This window comes from Oryctolagus cuniculus, chromosome 7, assembly GCF_964237555.1.
Source record: "Oryctolagus cuniculus chromosome 7, mOryCun1.1, whole genome shotgun sequence".
In the NCBI taxonomy this organism is placed as follows: Eukaryota; Metazoa; Chordata; class Mammalia; order Lagomorpha; family Leporidae; genus Oryctolagus; species Oryctolagus cuniculus.
In genome coordinates, this window is record NC_091438.1 from 44123255 (window position 1) to 44141533 (window position 18279).

The 18279-nt window shown below is 47.5% G+C and overlaps 2 protein-coding genes, 1 long non-coding RNA gene and 1 other non-coding gene across 54 annotated transcripts in view; 1 reads left to right on the forward strand and 3 right to left on the reverse strand.

Moving 5' to 3' along the window:
* Positions 1-484: 484 nt before the first annotated feature.
* On the reverse strand, positions 485-3059 carry HAX1 (HCLS1 associated protein X-1). 2 transcript variants are annotated; one of them, XM_002715457.5, is made up of 7 exons: positions 2913-3059; positions 2095-2351; positions 1760-1947; positions 1329-1380; positions 1097-1203; positions 877-967; positions 485-737 (listed from the first exon to the last, which is right to left on the reverse strand). In XM_002715457.5, the coding sequence occupies exons 1-7, from the start codon at positions 2963-2965 to the stop codon at positions 652-654; spliced, it is 834 nt and encodes a 277-aa protein (XP_002715503.3). In that variant the 5' UTR covers positions 2966-3059; the 3' UTR covers positions 485-651. The 2 variants fall into 2 exon arrangements, with proteins under 2 accessions (XP_002715503.3, XP_008262605.1); XM_008264383.4 differs by having other exon boundaries at positions 2095-2389; positions 2913-3051.
* Positions 2974-4319, forward strand: LOC127493557 (uncharacterized). Its single transcript, XR_007923835.2, has 2 exons — positions 2974-3114; positions 3296-4319. It is a non-coding gene; the product is annotated as an uncharacterized lncRNA (long non-coding RNA).
* Positions 4001-18279, reverse strand: part of UBAP2L (ubiquitin associated protein 2 like) — a 56744-nt gene continuing 42465 nt past the window's right edge. For 7 of the 50 annotated variants that reach the window (XM_070077645.1, XM_070077634.1, XM_070077631.1 and 4 more), the window contains 12 exons: positions 17875-18049; positions 17465-17537; positions 15986-16181; positions 15814-15902; positions 14448-14501; positions 13752-13833; positions 12760-12977; positions 12152-12257; positions 7829-7896; positions 5994-6188; positions 5526-5576; positions 4142-4761 (listed from right to left, as the gene is read on the reverse strand). In XM_070077645.1, the coding sequence (XP_069933746.1) occupies positions 4666-4761; positions 5526-5576; positions 5994-6188; positions 7829-7896; positions 12152-12257; positions 12760-12977; positions 13752-13833; positions 14448-14501; positions 15814-15902; positions 15986-16181; positions 17465-17537; positions 17875-18049 (1403 nt within the window). In that variant the 3' untranslated portion in view covers positions 4142-4665. Of the gene's footprint in view, positions 4115-4141; positions 4762-5525; positions 5577-5993; positions 6192-7828; positions 7897-10611; positions 11014-12151; positions 12258-12759; positions 12978-13751; positions 13834-14447; positions 14502-15813; positions 15903-15985; positions 16182-17464; positions 17538-17874; positions 18050-18279 lie in introns of those variants that run through there. The other 43 variants (XM_070077644.1, XM_070077633.1, XM_070077629.1 and 40 more) reach the window with 8 other exon arrangements.
* Positions 13910-14046, reverse strand: LOC127493849 (small nucleolar RNA SNORA58). The gene has a single exon (XR_007924387.1). It is a non-coding gene; the product is annotated as a small nucleolar RNA SNORA58 (small nucleolar RNA).

An 18279-nucleotide genomic window follows, 5' to 3' on the forward strand; every position in this document is an offset into this window, starting at 1 on the left:
GGGGAGGGTTGCGGGTGGGAGGGACGTTATGGGGGGGAAGCCATTGTAATCCATAAGCTGTACTTTGGAAATTTCTATTCATTAAATAAAAGTTAAAAACAAAAACAAACAAACAAAAAAAACCAGAAGCACAGCCAGTGCCAGTGGAGCAGAAGCATTTATCCACGGGACCCTCAGATCATCTCACAACTGTTACTCAGTGACCCTGAGACTGACTGAGGAAGCAGCTACCCCGGGTACACACATCCCCCACCCCCTTTTTTTTTTGGAATCTGATGCATCCTTTTTAAAGGAATGTTCCTGAAATTATGTCATCTCGTACGAAGATGATTTTCTGCTGGTATCTGATCCTTCCTTATCAAATCAGGTTTTGGAAATGGGGAAAAAAAATCAAATAAGGAGAAGGCTGTGAGTCAAGATAATCTGAGAAGCTCTGCATGGTTCCGGGAAATAAAACAGCCTTGACAAAACCAAGAACAAGAAATTAGCATAAATAGAGGTTTTATTGGTCAGTCTGGGCAGGTGACACACTGACCTGCCCCAGCCTCCTGGTGCACACACCCAAGCCCCTGAAGTGGGCAGGAGAAGCAGCCCAGTTCGCTGATGGTGGGCAGTGCAGGGGGACCTGGAGACCCCTGAGGGGTAACAAGGCTACCGGGACCGGGACCAACGTCCTAGGAACAAATCCAGGATGGAAAAGGCATCATCCAGGGATGGAGACCTCGGTAATTCTGGATCTAAGGGAAAAAAATCATACAGTAAGCCACTGAAGAGCCTGGACGGGGCAAGGGGAGAGAATACGAAAGACCACAGAGAATGCGTCCCTTCCGCAGGCAGTGACACGGCGGACCCCCTTGAACCGTGCCCCTAACTCACCGCCTCTCGGACTGCCGTCTGCCTCCTGCCGGGTCACCGTGGTCTCCGAGCGGCCCTCACTGTCCACCACAGTCCGGCGTTCCTCCACGGCCTGCAGGGAGAAGCCCCCGCCATGTTGCCAACATCACTAAGGGCGAGTCAGCGGTCTCTTTTGACAGAGCCCTCTTTCCAGGGCATTCGCTGGCTGGCTTCCTTTCACTCCCCTCTCTCACTCACTCACCCCGTCTGGCTTAGTGATCTTGGTCACAGAGATACTCTTGAAATAGGATTTGGGCTGAGGCTGCAGAACTGGGCCAAGACCCTCCTGGGAAACCTGGGAATCAAGATCTGGAAAGGCACCGAGATTAAGAACCAGGAGACAGAGTCCAAGGGGAAGAAAGAGGACCAGTGTGGCAGGGCAGATCTGCAGCGGGGGACGGGGGACGGAACACGCGCCCTCTCTCCAGACTCACCGTTGTCCTCTCTGGCCCGGGGATGGGGAGTCACAGGCCACACATCATCAAACTGCAGAAGAAGCCACACAGATGAAGAGACACCTTCCGAAGCGAAAGCCTCAAACTACTCCTAAGTCCTGACCCCCCCACCCCCGCCCCCAGGAGGAGCACCTGCGGTCCCGACAACTCTACCTACTGCTCCACGGCCTTCTACCAAGAAAGCTTCCCAGGACAAGCACTCATCTAAACCGGTGGATTTTTTTTTTTCTTTTTTAAAGAAACAGAACTCCCATTCCCCTCCCTCCCTCCAATGAGATCCTACAAGAAACGTAAAATCAGCAGAGTTAAGTGGAAGGCCTGGACTTCCAACTCAAATGTATAGGATTCCGAGGAGGATCCTGGTCTCTGTGCTGTTAGTGGCTTCAGGCTCACACGGGGTGGGTACTCACCCTGTGGAAAGGCCTCTGGGAGCCCCAGTCTGCTGCTGGTTTGGAAGACTCAGTTCCTGCATCACTCTCCACGGCCCCCCCAAAGATCCTGGGCTGGTGGCTATCTGGGTACTTAAGCATTGAGTCTCGAAGCGTCTGTCCCCGCCGTGGTCTCTCACCAGCCGGCTCTGACTCGGGACCTGGAAGCTCTGCAGAAAGGGTGCAGGTGGGAAAGAGCCTGGGCTCTTTAAGCTCCCTGAAATCATCAGCCTTCTCGCATTTCCCACTCCCTGCAAGCTCACTCACCCACCAGCCCCCTAGAAACCACGGGTTCTCCCTCCGGGAAGTCCACACACCGGGAGCATGGGAAGGCAAGGTCCAGGCCCCCATCTCGCTGAAGATGCTATTGAAATCCCGGACTAGGTCATCAAAGCCGAAGTTATCATGGAAACGCATCCCTCCTCCCGGACTGAAGTTGAAGCTGAATCCAAATTCCTCCGGGGGTTGGGAACCAGGAAACCTGGAGCTCCCATGGCCCCATGTGGCTTCTTCCTCTTCTTCATCATCCTCATCTTCATCTCGAGTCATCCCTCCAAAGAAGGGATCTCTGTGGCTGAAGGCGGAGGCAGATCGGCCACCAAGATTTCAGCACTGTTTTAAGCCATGAAATCAAAGTACCAAAGTACGCAAAAGCGGGGTCTAGGAAGCTGGGGGGGGGGGGGGGGGGAGGCGGGGCCACTGGAAAGCAAGTTGTCAGGTCCAAATCTATCAGCGGACAGCTCTGGCTTTTCTTCCTGTTTTCATCCGTCGGTCCTGACTTTGCAACTCCCCTCAGGGCATCTTTCCCCCGTGCCTCCTCAGCGCCCCCCAGCCCCTCCCCTCTCCCCAGGACCTGGCTCACTTCCTCTTCCCCAAGCCCCCATTGTCTTCCCCGCCCAGGTCCCTGTTGCATCACCCTAGGTAGGAGAGACTTAGGTTACTGTTTCTCCGCCTCTTAACGACCGCCCTGATTACTGTCCCGGGGTGAGTGCTCAAGGTTGCGACCTCCTGCGCTCCGCAGAAGTTGCAGGGTGGGGAAAGGTTGTTTTTCTTTTTTCTTTCCAAGAAATAGGGTGACGGGGTCAAGCAGCCCCGAGAAGAGCCTCTCCCTTCTCTGACCCGGACCTACTCTCACCTCCGAGGTGCAGAAAAGCCGAAAAAGCCCCGGAAGAGGTCAAAGAGGCTCATTCCCGTGTTGGGACTTGAACCTTTGAACCCCCTCCCCCCCACGTAGCCCAGGAGGGGGCCTGCGCGACGGTGTCGGAAACCGAGCGGAGCGTCCGTCCACGCTACCGGAAAGCAAACCCGCGATCCGGACGAATTGTCGTAAAACGTCTGTAAGCCGGATGTGGGCGGGGAAGCGGGGCGGAGGGTTCTGAAACGTGAAAAGCTGTGTTCACCCAACCTTTTGGAGAGCGGTTTTCTGCAAGGGGAGCGGGCGCGGCGCATTTCCACTTCCCAGTGATCTCCGCCATCCTAAGTCGATTTTCCTTACTGTCGACCAACCCGATCCAACAGGGGTTTCGAGAGTTCGACTCTGATGGTCTCCCGGAAAAAGCCGCCAGAGGGCAGCCCGAGCGCGTAACGGACCGGCCCGAGACCCTTCCTCGCCCCGCCGCCCCACGCCCGAGGACGGCAGCGGTGGCCCACTGCCTGCAGACGCTGCCTGGGCTCCGTGGCGCCCTCCGCTTTGTCTCCACACTGATCTGGATGACGTCTGAGAGGACAAAATGCTTTACCATTCTCCAGGGTTGAGGAGAGACGGGGGCAAGGGAGCTTCCTCTCTCCAGCTACTGGTCCTAGGAGTTTGTCCTAACTATACAGGGTTCTTTGTTCTAAAGTTCTGCAGCCGGCAAGATAAAGGACTTGAAGTTTAAGAGCTAAGGGAAGGGAAGTTAGCGAAGAGCCCCGGAAAGGAAGTTTCCATGCCGTTGACTTTTGAAGGCGTCTCTCCAGGTGCTCTCGTGCCCACCGCGGGCCCCGCTCTGGACCTGCTGGTCTCAGGGGTGGGCACGGCCGCTGCGGCGGCTCCCGCGCTGGGCCAGGTCGTCCTCGGACTGGGCGCCGCCCTTCCTCCCCTGGGTCCGCCCCCCGGCCAGCCGCCTGCACCCCTCTCCCTTCGACGCAGCGGTTTCTGAGGAAATGGAGATCTGTGGTGGTTCTTTCCAGTCACCGGGTTGTGAGATTCTTAGGGGGCAAGATACTAGCACATTAAGGTCAGAGTTCTTAAAGGGCGAAGATATTTTATTCCACTGCCTTCGGGGCCCGCCAGAGGCGGCCCAGTTGGTACAGTAATACTTATTCACCAAGCTGGTCACCGGCGAGACTGAGGATGTCCTAGACGGAGCAAGAATGGGCAGAGGCTGAAGGTAGAGGTTTTCTTTTTATATATACAAGACACATTAATCCATTAAATTCGAGGACACAGTACAAAAAAAAAAAAAAAAACACTTCAACTAATTTCATCTGACAATGCTGTTCATATTCATGACGCCATTTTGTTGTTGTTTTGTTTTCCTAATAATAAAGGAGGAGACTTAGGGCTGTTGGGCTGATATATATTTGGGGGCCCCCCTCCCCACTTCACCCATCCACCACCAGGGTGAACAGGAGGAATGAAGGCAGGGCAGGGCCCACAGCAAAGTTTCATAATCTTGAATGCAAGGGGAGAGGAGGAGGAAGAGGAAAGGAAGGAAACAAAAAAATACAAATCCTATAATACACACAGCAGGGTGGGGATGGGACAGACATGAAGCTGAGGCATAGGGTGGGCCGCTGGGGTGGGGGCAGCGGGCCTCCCCCCATTTTCCTCTCTTTGATGCTGTTTCCATAGTTTCCAGGCTGAGAAGCCCTCTCAGGAGATGGGACCGGGAGAAGAGGGCAGGGCCTCAGTTGGCCCCCCAGCTGTAGCTGTTGTAGGCAGACTTGTTGGTCTGGGGCTTCTGCGGGATGGAGCTGGTCTGGCTACGTTGCCCGCTGCCCGTCTGCAGGGGAATGGGAGGATGATGAGGAGGAAAAAGGCGTCTAGTTAGTGGGACAAATTTGTAACATCTTCAGGTGGAGATGTGCTATCTTGTTCTCCCATTCCCCTTGCTTAGAAACTACAATACACTTAACTTCTCAATCACAGAAACGTCGGTCTACAAGAATGCGTTTTTCACTTTTAAACAGGGAGGATGAAAAGAAGGCAAGATACCTTTGGAGTAAGATAGTGAGTCAGTGGTATTCATTTGTAATTCTACCTTTCCTATTACCCCAGCACCCTCCCCAGCTCTGAACAAAAGGCTAAGACCACTGAGAAGACAGATTTCAATTTCAATGGCCCTCATAAATGCCTCAATTTGACAGCAAGGCATCCCTGATTTGGGCTCCCCAACCACCTCTGATGGAGAGGTCACTTGCACCACCCCATGAATCCCCACCCCTACCCCATATCCCACCTGTGAGCCCATTTCAGGAAAAGTAGGAGACAGTCTGAGGCCTCAGGCTCCAGATGCTGACCCAAGAATCTTTTCCACTCTGGTAACCCAGTGTTTTCCAGAGTTGGGAAGGGTAGAAAGATAAAGAGGGTGTTGAGGAGGGGAGGAGGGAGAGGAGGGGAGGCCAGAGAGCTCAGCAAGGTGTTTGTGTTTGTGTCTCCCGATTTGTGACCGCGCAGTCTTTCCTCTGCCAAGTTCCCTGAGGCTGTGGAGGTGCAGTGGGGACTGAAAGGAGTGGGTTCGAGCATATCATCATTCAGTTTCATTACCTGCTCCTCCTGCTGGCGCTGGCAACAGAGAATCATCTGCAAATATGGTAGCTGAGGCAGAACCAGGATATATGGAAAATAAAGGGACAAACTTTGACAATAGAACTCCACCATTAGAAGGGGAAGCTATTATGCTGGGGAAGGGGGAAGGCTGGGAGAGGTAAGAGGGGAGGTGTGACCCAGGTCTGATGGGATGAGGAATACTCTGCCACGGGAGGAGGTGGAGGAAAAAGGCACCAAAGGAACTGGGCAAAAAGGGTTTCATTCTGGCCCCTTCCCTGACGTTTCCTTTGCCGGCCGCTCGTGTTATGTGCGCTTGTGTCTGTATGTGCTGTGTGCCCATGGCTGGCGCTGGGGAGGGGTTGGGTGAAGGTGGTGGTAAGGAAGGGAAAGAAAAGGAGAGGGGAGGCAGTTTTAAGGGAGGGGGAGGAAGAGGAAGGGAAAGGAGAGAGGGGGAAGGGCTATTACCTGGCCATCCTGCTGCAGGTGATGGTGAAGGATCTGGGAGTGCGGCTGCTGATGGGGGGTCAGAATGTGCATAAAGGGGGCAGGTGGGTAGGCAGCAGCTGTGGCCGGATTGATGGGCCCCCCACTTCCTAGGGCTGAAGGCAAGTTGAAGGAGGCAGCAGGAGTACCGGAATGAAAACCTTGTTTCTCAAAAGACTGCTATCCAGGAGGACAGGAGGGGAGAGAGTACAAGGGATCAGCAAGCTCATCCTGGGCAGTATTCCAGCCCAAGCTCCCCTCCCCTCAGAAAGCAGCCTGGCGTCACACAAGCACCAGCACCTCTGCAAGTCAGTCTCAGTCCAGCTCTGCATAGCCCTGCAGCCTCAATCTCAGCCTGTTTCATCCGTAAAATAAGGATGCTGGGGCCTGCGCTGTGGCGAAGGGGATAAAGCCGCCACCTGCAGTGCCAGCATCCCATATGGGCACTCAAGGGTTCAAGTCTCAGCTGCTTCACTTCCATCCAGCTCCCTGCTGGTGTGCCTGGGAAGGCAGGGGAGGATGGCCCAAGTCTTTGGGTCCCTGCACCCACATGGGAGACCCAGAAGAGGCTCCTGGCTTTGGATCGAATTGGCTCAACCTTTGGCTGTTGTGGCCATCTGGGGAGTGAATCAGCAGATGGAAGACCTTTCTCTCTGCCTCTGTCTCTCTGTAACTCTTTCAAATAAATGGGTAAATCTTAACAACAACAACAACAACAACAACAAAAACACAACAAGGATGCTACCACCCTCTCTGTTGAGAATCAAATGAGGATGTATGTGAAAGTATTTTGCTGCATCTATTGTCGTATAAGAAACACAGCAAAATGTGATTAATCTTGGCATACCTGCCCCCTGGAGTGGGTAAAAGTTAAAACTCCTTGGATATTTCAAAAGAAATGAACACACACTTGAGTGTTGGAAGGTTTTAGCTGTCAGAAGCATTCCTCCAAACGCTAGCACTTTACAAGCTGAATTACTTATGCTGATAAAGGCTAAAGGCACCAGAACACAAAGCTGGGGATGACTCACATCTGTTGTTTCATTACTGGGTTGTCTCTTTTCCCATTCCCACTCCTTTATAGGCTTACAAAGAGTGAATCGAACTAGTCTCCTTTCATTTCCATATTGTTCTCTTCAAAAGTTATGAAAAGGCTATGTGTTGGGTAAAGTGGCCAGGGCAGCTGCCACAGTAATTCATGTGATACCTCACAATAATTTGCCACACCTCACTTGGTTTTTCAGAGGGCCAAATTTAGACTTCATAGAAAAAGATGAAGTCCCAAGACGACGAATGATTTTAGAAGAGGTTGGATGGGAACAGGCATTTGGGCTAGTGGTTTAAAAAAAAAAAAAAAGGCTGGTTGGGATGCCCACATCCTGTATCAGAGTGCCTGGGTTCACTTCCCAGCTCCGGCTCCTGAATCCAGCTTCCTGCTAATGGGAATCCAAGGAAGGCAGCAATGATGGCTTAGGTAGTAAGTAAGCTGGGTTACTGCCACCCCTGTGGGAGACCTGAATTGCGTTCCAGTTCCTGGCTTCAGTGTCTGCTCAGCCCTGGCCATTGAGGCCATCTAGGGAGGGAACCAGTGAATAGAAGCTCACTCGCACTGTCTCTTAAATAATTTTCTTTAATTAAATAAATAAATGAGACCACTGAATTTTTTTTTTTTTTTTTTTTTTTTTTTTTTAAAGAAAAGGTAAGGTGGGTTTCCTGACACCTTGCCTAGGGTGGTTCCCCACTGTATTTCCATCACGGCACTCTACCTCCTCTACGTCCAGCTCTCTTTCCATTTCTGTCCGGAGCCAGGCACCTACCTGGGTTTTGGAGTACACAGAACCCGAGATATCTGGCACGCCCGTGTTACTGGAGGTGACTGATACACCTGGGGGAGGAGGAAACAGACAGGAGGGTTAGCTTAGCTAGCTGCCTGGTGCCTGTTCCTGAGGTGAGGTGAGTCTGCAGCCTTTCTAGCTATAGTTCTGCAAAGGAATTATGGTCTGTTTTTCCATCTTCAGGTCAGCTCTGAGAGACACAAAGGCTCCCTAAACACTCTTTAGCTCTTTCCAGGTGTGTACTGAGTACATGTGTGAACAGTGAGGTATGTTACTTGGGGTGGGAGTACCAAGGAAATAAAACCAAACCTCATTAGCATAGACAATTTTCAGAAACACTTCAGTGCCAGACCCCAACAGGAATTTAACTTTTTTTAATGTCCTTTGAAAATCAGTCCACCCAAATACTACTCAGTCCTGCCCCTGAAGATCTGGATAGCCTGGCTTTCTGTTCCTGAAAAGACACTTTGGGACAACATCTGTGACCTCCACAACACAAGGAAAGTGTCAGAGGAACAGGCCAACTCTGACAGCACTTCAGTCTCAGTCCAGCTTCTCCATTCTTGGAGCTCCTAGGCCATAAACTTGATTTAAAGAACTGATAAATTTCTATTTACATAATTTAAGCCTGAACAAGGAAAGGTGGGAAGAGATAGAAAGACAGGATAGGCTATCTGCTTTAGTCTGGGTGAAACGCTAAATCTCAATGTCAGTTTACAACTTCAGCTTCCTCGTACAATCTCTAACCCACATTCCAACTTTTCCTGTTGGAAAAGTTCCTTTCTGCCACTGCAACTTCAAGCAAACCAGAGTAGTATATCACTTCATTTTATACTTATCAAATGGAAATGTAGCTACTACACTCCAATAAAGATTAGAGGACACAAAATTTAACTAGGAATTTAAAGCATGACTTCTAAAAAGATCAATTCCTATGAAGTTTCCATGCAGATAAAATGAAATCAGAAACCTCTGTACTTTTGTCTGTCCTTGGATCATAATGGTCTTATGATGGAAATTTATTTTTAGAAGTAGTGTGCCTGAGTGACTAAAACACAAATAAGAAATCCTCCACTCACAATTCAATAATCCCCCTTCAAACTCTATAACTCAAATTCTTCCAACACCTACAAGGACAGCCTTCAGAAGCTCAGTCCACTTTCGACTGTCTACTTTAGAATCTTCCTATAGAAGTGCAAAACCCTCCCCTACCCTAAGTTCTGGGAAGGATCAAGCACAAACTGGGAGAGCAGAACTATGGAAACCAAGCAAGAGAAAACATGTCCCCATTTCCAGGTTATTCACTCTCATGTTAAAGGTGCTAAAGCATAAGGAGGGACTAATAAAAGAGCCTCTTTAGGAGCTACAGGTGCATTTTTTTCTCTCTTCTTTCAAACTCGAGGTGTCCATCTGGTAAATCACTGGTAACAGACATTAAGTTTAAGAACAGTTCAGTTATGGAAAACCCAAGTTAACAAGGAGGTTTGTGTAGGAGGGTTGAGAATGATGGTGGTATAAACAGGATATAAACAGAACATTTTAAAAACAAACCATAGAAGACAATGATTTATCTTTACTACAAAGGCTCAAACAGCTTACTTGGTCAATCTCAGCAAAGTGAGGCCAGGCTGCCTACAGAGATTGGGAGAAATGACTAACTGTATTCTCAAGCTGGGTGGTAGGAGCACTTCAATACTAAATTCTTCCCTATCTGATCTCACTTTTCCCAGAAACTGGGCTAGCTGGGAAACAAAACAGAAAAACTAAAACCTTTCAGTTCAGAGGCCTTAACCTGGATGTGAAGTTGAAGGGACTGGAAATGCAGGAAACAGAGAGGATGCTTTGTATAGCAGCCGTGACAGATGGCCTATGTAAAAATCAGAGACCCTAAAAAATAATGGGATCCCTACCATCTCACCACTTACTAGAATGATCCTCAGACTGGAGCTCCCTTCTTTCCTTTCTGCTTCAACACGCTGCTTACTCCCTAATAGCAGTAATTATACCAACACAATGTGGCTAGTAGGGAGAAATAAGACCCCATCTCTCACAGCATGGTAACTCCAAAAGATTGGGAAAAAATATAAGGAAAACAGAAACCACTGTTTCCAGTTAACCAACAGTCGTAGGCATGTGGCTGTCCAAGTGAACGCTTAAGGGCTGAGGGTATATACTAATTAAAGGGACGAGTATCAGAATCTCAATAATCAAGGAGATGTCTGATCAAACTTCTCCACACATCCTTAGCTGGACCCACAGATATAGACAACTAGTAATCCACAATCTCTAAAAAGCCATTTAGGGACTAAGAACAATGCTCCAGGCTAGCAGTTTTTACTGATGACTTTATCAGCCCTCAGTCAGCCACTTGGCCCTGGGGAACCAGTTGGGGGATTTAAGGCTTGGAAGATACTTCCCTAAAAACAACTCTGAATACCATCTCTTCTGCCTTTCACCATGATATGACACTAAACGTTTCTGTCCTTTACCCTCTGCTTATGTGGGAAACAAATGGAAGAGTGAAGAGATAATAAGCATGGGAAATCAGGAATTTTCTACAAATACCTTTCTTTACCAACCAATCAACAGGCTGGAAACTGAGGCTGTTTCTCCTCCTCCTTCCTTAATAAAAATACCATACTGAAAAGTTAACAGCCTTTGGCTATGCTGGGGTTTGAAGGAAAAAAACCACCCTCCACCCGTCATCCATAGCACAACATTGGTTCCTAGGGTCCAGAAAGACATGCACGGAAAGAACGCCAGAGTTAGCTAAAGAAATACCACAGTTTATTGAAGACTACAAATATTTTTGTTACAAGTTGAAACTACATGCCTTCCAGAAATCAAAAGCAACAGCAGGTGTGTGCATTGATGCTTCGGAGGTGCTGCACCGCTTGAATTCGAAATGGGTAAGACAGGGTCAGACACATGGGGGAGAGGGAAATGGGGAAGGGGCAAGTTCAAAAGCCCAGAAGGTATCCACCAACTCATTTCCCCAAGCCACGCAGGCTATGGCCTCAGCTCAGCAGGCTCTCCTCAGTGGTCTGGTTTCTGAAACAAGACTTCAGTGCAAATTTACACACACACACAAAACACAGCCCCCAGCCTTGGGCCAAATTAGCTCTCAGCCGTCCAGAAATGCTTGTAAGGGGGTGGATATTTTCTTCCTAAAAGGAATCAAATACATAAAAATAAATGAATTTAGAGGTTGATGAGTAATAAAATGACAACAGCCCTCTGTGAGGTTGTGAACTGGGGGTTCTCAAAGGCCTGTTACAACAGGTTTCTGAAGTCTTAAGGGAGGCAAGAAGCTAGAAATTCCAGAATCAGATGCGCTACCTCTCTTTAGGTAGCACAGTTCAAATCTGCACCTGGCTTTTCATTCCTAGACCTACTGCCTTCTGTGCTCACTCAGCTCAGCTAGCTTCCTAATTACTGAACACCTTGGCAGTATTCCCACCTGAAGCTCACACAAGGGTGCAGAACACAGATGTTGCCCTATCCAAACTGTCATGAGTTGAGAGTTTAGAAGGACAACCCTCACCCCGAGCCCCTAGCAATCCCCTCCCCATATTCATCTACAAGTCGATTTTAAAAAAAAGTAGATGGAATTGTTTTATTCAAAGACTCCTTCTCACTCTCATCCTCTCAAAGTGGAGCACAGATGTCAGATATGGAAGCAAGGGAGAGGCTAGGTATCTTTTAGATCAATACCCATCCAGAAGATTCCTACACTTCCTGTTCTATCATCAAATATGCAAACAGACTTTTGAGAAAAAGACCAGCTGTACAAATGAAGGAAACTACAGGTCTGACTCTCCCAGTCCAGTTCTCTATTGAGTAGTAGCAATGCCTACTCCTTTTTCTCTGTATCTCAGATCTTCCAGCCAGGGACTAAAAAGGGAGCCATATAAGTAAAGTAGTACTACAGAGAGATTTAAACCAAACCTGTCATTTTGCTAGCTATGAAACAATGAACCCTTGAGGGATTCTGTCCCCGTACACTATGAGTGCCATATATATTAACACTTCCCTCCACTGATGGCTCAGCAAAATCTTGGGGCTGCTTGCCTTAATTCCCACCCAAAGTTTAGGCCAGCAGATGCCCTTGAGGCTTCCCAGTGTTAAGTAGTAGACACGTGTCCTTGGACCAAGCTGCTATGGCAGTGCTGCTCCCACAGGTACCCAAGTCAGGAGAGCAGCACATTCTCACCAAACCCATCTGCGCAATCCACATGTCTGCCTCCCTGAAACTGACCCAATAACACCCCACAAATACCAGTGAGTCAGGCAAGGGGAACTTACCAGTGTTGTATCCATGAGACCCATATCCGCTCGGCTGTTGGAAAGGGGTGGCCGATGCATTCACACTGACGTTCACACCATGCTGCTTGGAAGAGGTAGGAGCCACCTGAAGAGTAAAAAGGCCAGAACACCAGTGAAATGGCAGCAGGATGCCATCGTTCCTCCTGTCCTACTCCAGGGACTGGGTATACACATGGCTGCCTATTCTGATATACACTGGCCACTGTTTGCTTAGTGACAATGGGATCCTTCCTAATACTGCCAGAATCTACCAGTGAAGTCATGAAATGGTCATTCGGAGGAAGAGGGGCAGTGGTATAGCAGGGAATGAATGACAGTCAAAGCTGTATGGTATCACACTCCCCCTCAGGCTAATTCTTTTTATTTTATGTAAGGTATACAAATTTCATGTATTTCTTATATTGGCTAATTCTAAGAACAGGTAATCTACAGCCTAATTGTACCAGTTCCAGCCCTACTCCCACTCCCAGGCTGGAGATGGAAATGATTCCTCCTCAACCATTACTAAAGTCATCCAGAACAGCCAAAAGCAGGTAGGGCTAGAACCTATACTCCAGGACTAGAAACCTTCACCCCAAGGTACTCACAGGGAACACAGCAGGCCCATACTGGAAGGTGCTGGGGAGGCCCGGGACCCCTGTGTAGTATGGCAGGCTGGTGTAACTGTAGCCAGGAGGCAGCGCCGGGTTCAGGAATGTCTGCTGCGTGGTGTGGTGAGTCTGCGTCTGGTTCTGTTGGGGCTGGGCCAAGGTGGTGGCCGGGGCAGGGGAGGAGGCATCCCCACGGCCGAACTTTGTGAGGTCACCTGTGACAGGAGAAGCTGCATGTACCTGCCTCTTTCACCAACACCAGTATAGAATTACCCCTCCTGGTTTCACATGATTCTAGGAGATCCCAAACACTCAAGTTCAATTCCTTGAATTACATTTCTTTGCAGCTCCATTTAGCATTGCTCAACACACACTTAGCATAGTTATTCAAGGACTAAAGTTGAATAACTGTGCAATACTATGGTGGAGAAAGGCTGCCAGAATAAAGCTCCTGTAAGCCTTCTCTGCCCACTCACGTTCTCTTTAATTTCCCTCCCTCATCCCTCCCCTCTGTTCCTTCTTATGGAACACCTTGTGCTGGACTTGAAGGACAATGATACATCAGGGAAAATGGTAAGTCAACGAGGACAATGATAAGTCAGGCAAAAAAAGAAAAAAAAAAAAAAAAAAAAAAAAAAAGAAAGGTCCAAGGTCTAGCGAGGCAATGAGTAGAGTACAGAGGCAGAGATGAGCATAGAAGGACAGTTCAACCACTGTACTTCCTGAAAACAGCTAGAGAAAAACTAAGAAAACCAAATTAAGATATCATCTGGATATCATAGGGAGGCAGAATAAAGTGGGATGAAAAGGAAAAAACTGCCACCAACCAACCATTTTTGCAGGAGTCTCATCTTCCAACCCTAATTCATCACATCCATTCTCAACTTCTGCCACTGACAGGAAGGTGAGAATCTGGTCTCTTTCTACTAATGAGTTTTCTGCCACCAATCCCCAAATTTCCTTCTACTCAGGCCCCATGCAAGTCCTACCAGAATAAGGGTTGCTGGCCAGGCTACCATCCCTCCCAGTCAGTGGAGTGGTGGGTGTAGGAAATGGGATGCTGTAGTAATCCTAGAAAAGAGAAATAAAACAGGAAAGAGTCAGTATCACTCATCTCCCAATGTAAGAATCACAGGATGAGAGAGGATAATGTCGGAGTGTGGCAATTTATCCAGCCACAGGTTCAGCTGGCTAGAGTTGGCACGAACTCCAAATTTATTCTTGCATACACTGTCCCCCTTGCCTGGCCATGAGCACAGTCAGGCAAGGTCTACGGGTATGCCTGCTGGAGAAGACACCAGGATTAGTAACATTTTCATTCCTCTATATCATCCCATCAGTCTAGCTCAAACTTATCCTACTAAAACAAAACATCTTTTGTATTACAGTATTTAAGACACACATAGCATTCTGAGAGCTCCGGAGTACTCTATTAGGCTACAGAGTAAATAAATGTGTTTACTTCAAAGATGTCACAACTCTGCTTACAAAAAAAAAATTAATTTTCTGTTAGAATCACTCCCCTCCCAAGTTGCCATATTCTAGTAGATCTTAGAAGTGTTGTCTGTGGAGAGACAATTAGCAAAGAGCTAACTAAGCCTGTCACTTATCAACTGGACATTTGACATAATCCTCCCAATATTAATTTTAATATCACTTTCTCTTTCCAAAGTCCACAAACTCACCAATGGAAATCTTGTCTGAAGCATCTGCAAATCATCATAACCATATACCTGTGGCTGAAAGACAGACATTTAACACTATTAATGGGAACTGACCATGATGCTAGCAAACCAAAGAGATAACAGGCAAAACAATTCTACAGAACATTCATCTTCATTCTTAGGACACAGATTATTTACTTCTGTTTTAAGGAGAAAGAAATAAAGTACAGGGATTATCGATTCATCAAGTGTCTTGAAGCCTTTCTCTTTTTTTTTTTTTTTTGGCAGGCAGAGTGGACAGTGAGAGAGAGAGAGACAGAGAGAAAGGTCTTCCTTTTCTGTTGGTTCACCTCCCAGTGGCCTCTGCGGCTGGCACACCGCGCTGATCCGAAGCCAGGAGCCAGGTGCTTCTCCTGGTCTCCCATGCAGGTGCAGGACCCAAGCACTTGGGCCATCCTCCACTGCACTCCTGGGCCACAGCAGAGAGCTGGCTTGGAAGAGGGGCAACCGGGACAGAATCCGGTGCCCAGAACGGGACTAGAACCTGGTGTGCTGGCGCCGCAGGCGGAGGATTAGCCTATTTAGCCTCGACCCCGGTGAAGGCTTTCTCAATCTACATACTACTAATTCAGCTAACGTGGCTCCTAAGCAGCAGACAGGATAGACAAGCTACATACACACCAACAGCTGGCCTCATGCTCAGTTCTACCCATTCCTTTTACACCCTTCAAAAGGTGACTTAAATTTTACCTCCAGAAAAAGATTCATATTTTACTTATTTATCCCACTTTCTGGTCACTGAAGTCATGGGTTGTTAAAACATGTATGCAAGTTCTATTTGAAAGTTTCATCTGTGGTTTATCCAGGCTTCATTTCTGAAGACACAAACCACTATCTTTTAACAGTTTTTGAAATACCCTACATATTAATAGGCATTAAATACTAGATAAAGTGATACAAGGTACATCATGACAAAAAATTACTACTGTCAGCCATTTAGCCCCAGATTGAGCTAGGAACTCTACTCTGACCACAGCAGAGCCAGAGAAACCTAGCATTAACAGATTCTGTTCAACTAGAGAAACTAATTCTCTATCAAAACTAAAAGGGATTCTGGGTGACCACTCTGGCCTTTTTGGCTTCTGAGGCCTAAAATTTGTGTTTCATATACAGCAGATATAAAATAGAGGGTCTGCCTCACTTGAGTCATTTCTTTCTAAAAACTATTACTTTTTTCACAAAGTATTAAGATTAAAACGTGTTTGCTTTCATGTGGCAAGTATTCATTTATTCTGTATTTTAATTTGCCTCTCACCAAAGCCAGACACACAAAAGGAGTAGCCATACTACCCTCACCTCTTGGAGAAGACTATCCAGTGCCACTTACCGGGTAGGCATGTAACAGCCCTGGAGCCATGATATATGGATTAGGCAACAACGGCGGGACCCCAGGAGGGAGGTTGGGAGGAGCTTTTCCTAAAAGAGAAACTACATTTGATCTTGTCACACAATTACTCACCTCTAACCCAGAGGAATGCCATCCAGCTATGCAAGATTACCTGAAGTTGTAGCAACTGAGCTTCGCGTGGAGGCTGTGACGGTGGAGTTGCTGCCTAAGCTGAGGCCCAGGCTACTGCCACTGTTCAGACTAGAGGAGACACTGACCACAGGGGGAGGTGCAGAGACTGTGCTGGATGTGGTGGAAAAAGTGCTGGAGGAAGAATGGAGATTCGCCTCACTCTCCACACTTGTGTGCTTCAAAAAGCGGAGCAATGGAAGAGAGATGAAAATTAGCACCACAGGTAAGGAAGAATGCACAATCCCTTCTTCTGATATCATCATGTCAATTTTCCCAATTAAAACGGCTAAGGCAGAGCACCAAGGTGCCTGTATCTACCAAAGTAGCTGGAATCTCCAGTTACACATTCCTCAAGATTCAACTAGAAAGGATAGTATCAGAGACCCATTATACATCATCATCCTATTCAGGAAGACAGAAAAGTGTGTGAGACCAACACTGATTAGCAGTAAGGGGACAGAGATAATTAAGATCTGAGGTATGTGTCACAGCCTTCCCGTTCATGCTTTTCTTTACTAGTTCAGTCTAACAGATCAGCTTCTGGGCTAGAAAAGAGTACAGCCCTGACTTTAAACCTGAAATTGTGTATCTGACCAGAAAGAAATTCCTAATAAAGTCTTAGTCCTTATATATCTTCTCACAGATTTCTAGCAAACCTGACACCTTTATGCACAATGAGTCTTTCCTTTAAAACTCAGCCTAATTCCACCAATAACTGTTAAAATCACAGCAGTAAAACTCTTTGACAGAGACTTCTCACCAGGCATCTAAATTCTTAAGGATATCAAGATTCATGATGATTACTTTCAGGACTTGTGTTCACTATACTCCAGTTTCAGTTCAAGAATGACAGGGAAATGATCCTTTTTTAATAATAATAATAAATATTTATTTGATAGAGAGAAGAGAGAGAGAGGTCTTCTAACCACTGGTTCACTACCCCACATATGGCTGCAATGGCTGGAGCGGGGCCAATCTGAAGCCAGGAGCCAGGAGCTTCCTCCCGGTCTCCCACATCAGTGACAGGGACCCAAGGACTTGGGCTATCTTACACTGCTTTCCCAGGCCATAAGCAGAGAGCTGGATTGGAAGTGGAGCAGCCAAGACTCGAACTAATGCTCAAATGGGTTGCCATCACTGCAGGTGGTGGTTCTACTTGCTGTGCCACAGCACCAGTCCCGGAAATGGTCCTTCTTACAAAAATTACTTGAGCATAGAAAGCCCCATCTACCTTCAGAGTTGAGCAAAGTCAATCACTTCCAGGGCTCTGCAGTACTTCTAGATTCATCAGACTCTCTTGACTTCCCAACACCCCTTTTTTACTCCTTTTCCTGCAACCTCAGACCAATTATCATTTTATCACCCCATGAAGAAACATTCAAGAATTCCCTCTTAGGAGAATTTCAGTGTTGGATAGTTATAGCTTTAAGAAAACCACAGTCCTCGGTGCCATACTTACCAAAAGAGTGGATGTTGAAGTCCGTCCAGAAGATGTTGATGAGGAAAGGGTATTCTGCTGTGTAGATAACGTGCTGTAAAGACAGAAAAGAGCTGTTCATCAGCCACAGTGCTCAAGTGACCTTGAGCTTCAGTCCAACACAAGCAAGGAACTGAAGCCAGAATATGGGACCAAAAAGGTCTTAGATCATATGGTAAGCACAGTAAACAGGCAGGGTAGTGAGCCACTAAAGCTAAAGCAGCTATTGCATTGGGAAAATAAAATAGGTCTTTTTAGCCTTCACTTTTCACAGTACTCAGGCTATCCACTTACTTAATATGGTCTCTATCAAGCAAGGGGGATAAGAGAATAAGAGAGCTCTGTTTTGATACTCAACTAACCCCAACCTCCATCCTCTCACCCCAAGTTACCTGCTGTGTTGTGTGGTGGTGGTATTTGGAATCTCCTCACTATGGCTCAAGCCACCCAAGGAGGACGAGTGCTGATTGGTTGTCGTCAGTAAGGAAGCTGCAGATACCGTTTCATTGAGAGGGGGGATGGTAGAAGTGGAAGGTGAATCAGATTTCACTGCAGAGCCTGTAGCACCTGGAAATAAAGAAGAACTTCATCAAATGAAGAGGTAGCTACAGGCGTGGGCTACCCCAACGACAGGAGTGTGAGTCATTTAATAATGAAGTATTTGAATTACAAAGGTTTTTTTTTTTTTTGGAAAGGCAAAGTTGACAGATCTCTTCCATCAGTTGGTTCATTCCCCAAATGGCCACAATGGCCAAGCCAAAGCCAGGAACCTGTAACTCTACCTGGGTCTCCCACAC

Bases quoted from the DNA above. Each gene is read 5' to 3' on its own strand.
- HAX1 (XM_002715457.5), bottom strand. From the start codon at position 2,965: ATGAGCCTCTTTGACCTCTTCCGGGGCTTTTTCGGCTTTTCTGCACCT. The intron at 1,948-2,094 runs GTGTGTGGACTT...CCCTTTCTGCAG, and splicing joins CTTGCCTTCCCATGCTCCCG to AGCTTCCAGGTCCCGAGTCA. The intron at 1,381-1,759 runs GTGAGTACCCAC...CTTCTTCTGCAG, and splicing joins CCCAGAGGCCTTTCCACAGG to TTTGATGATGTGTGGCCTGT.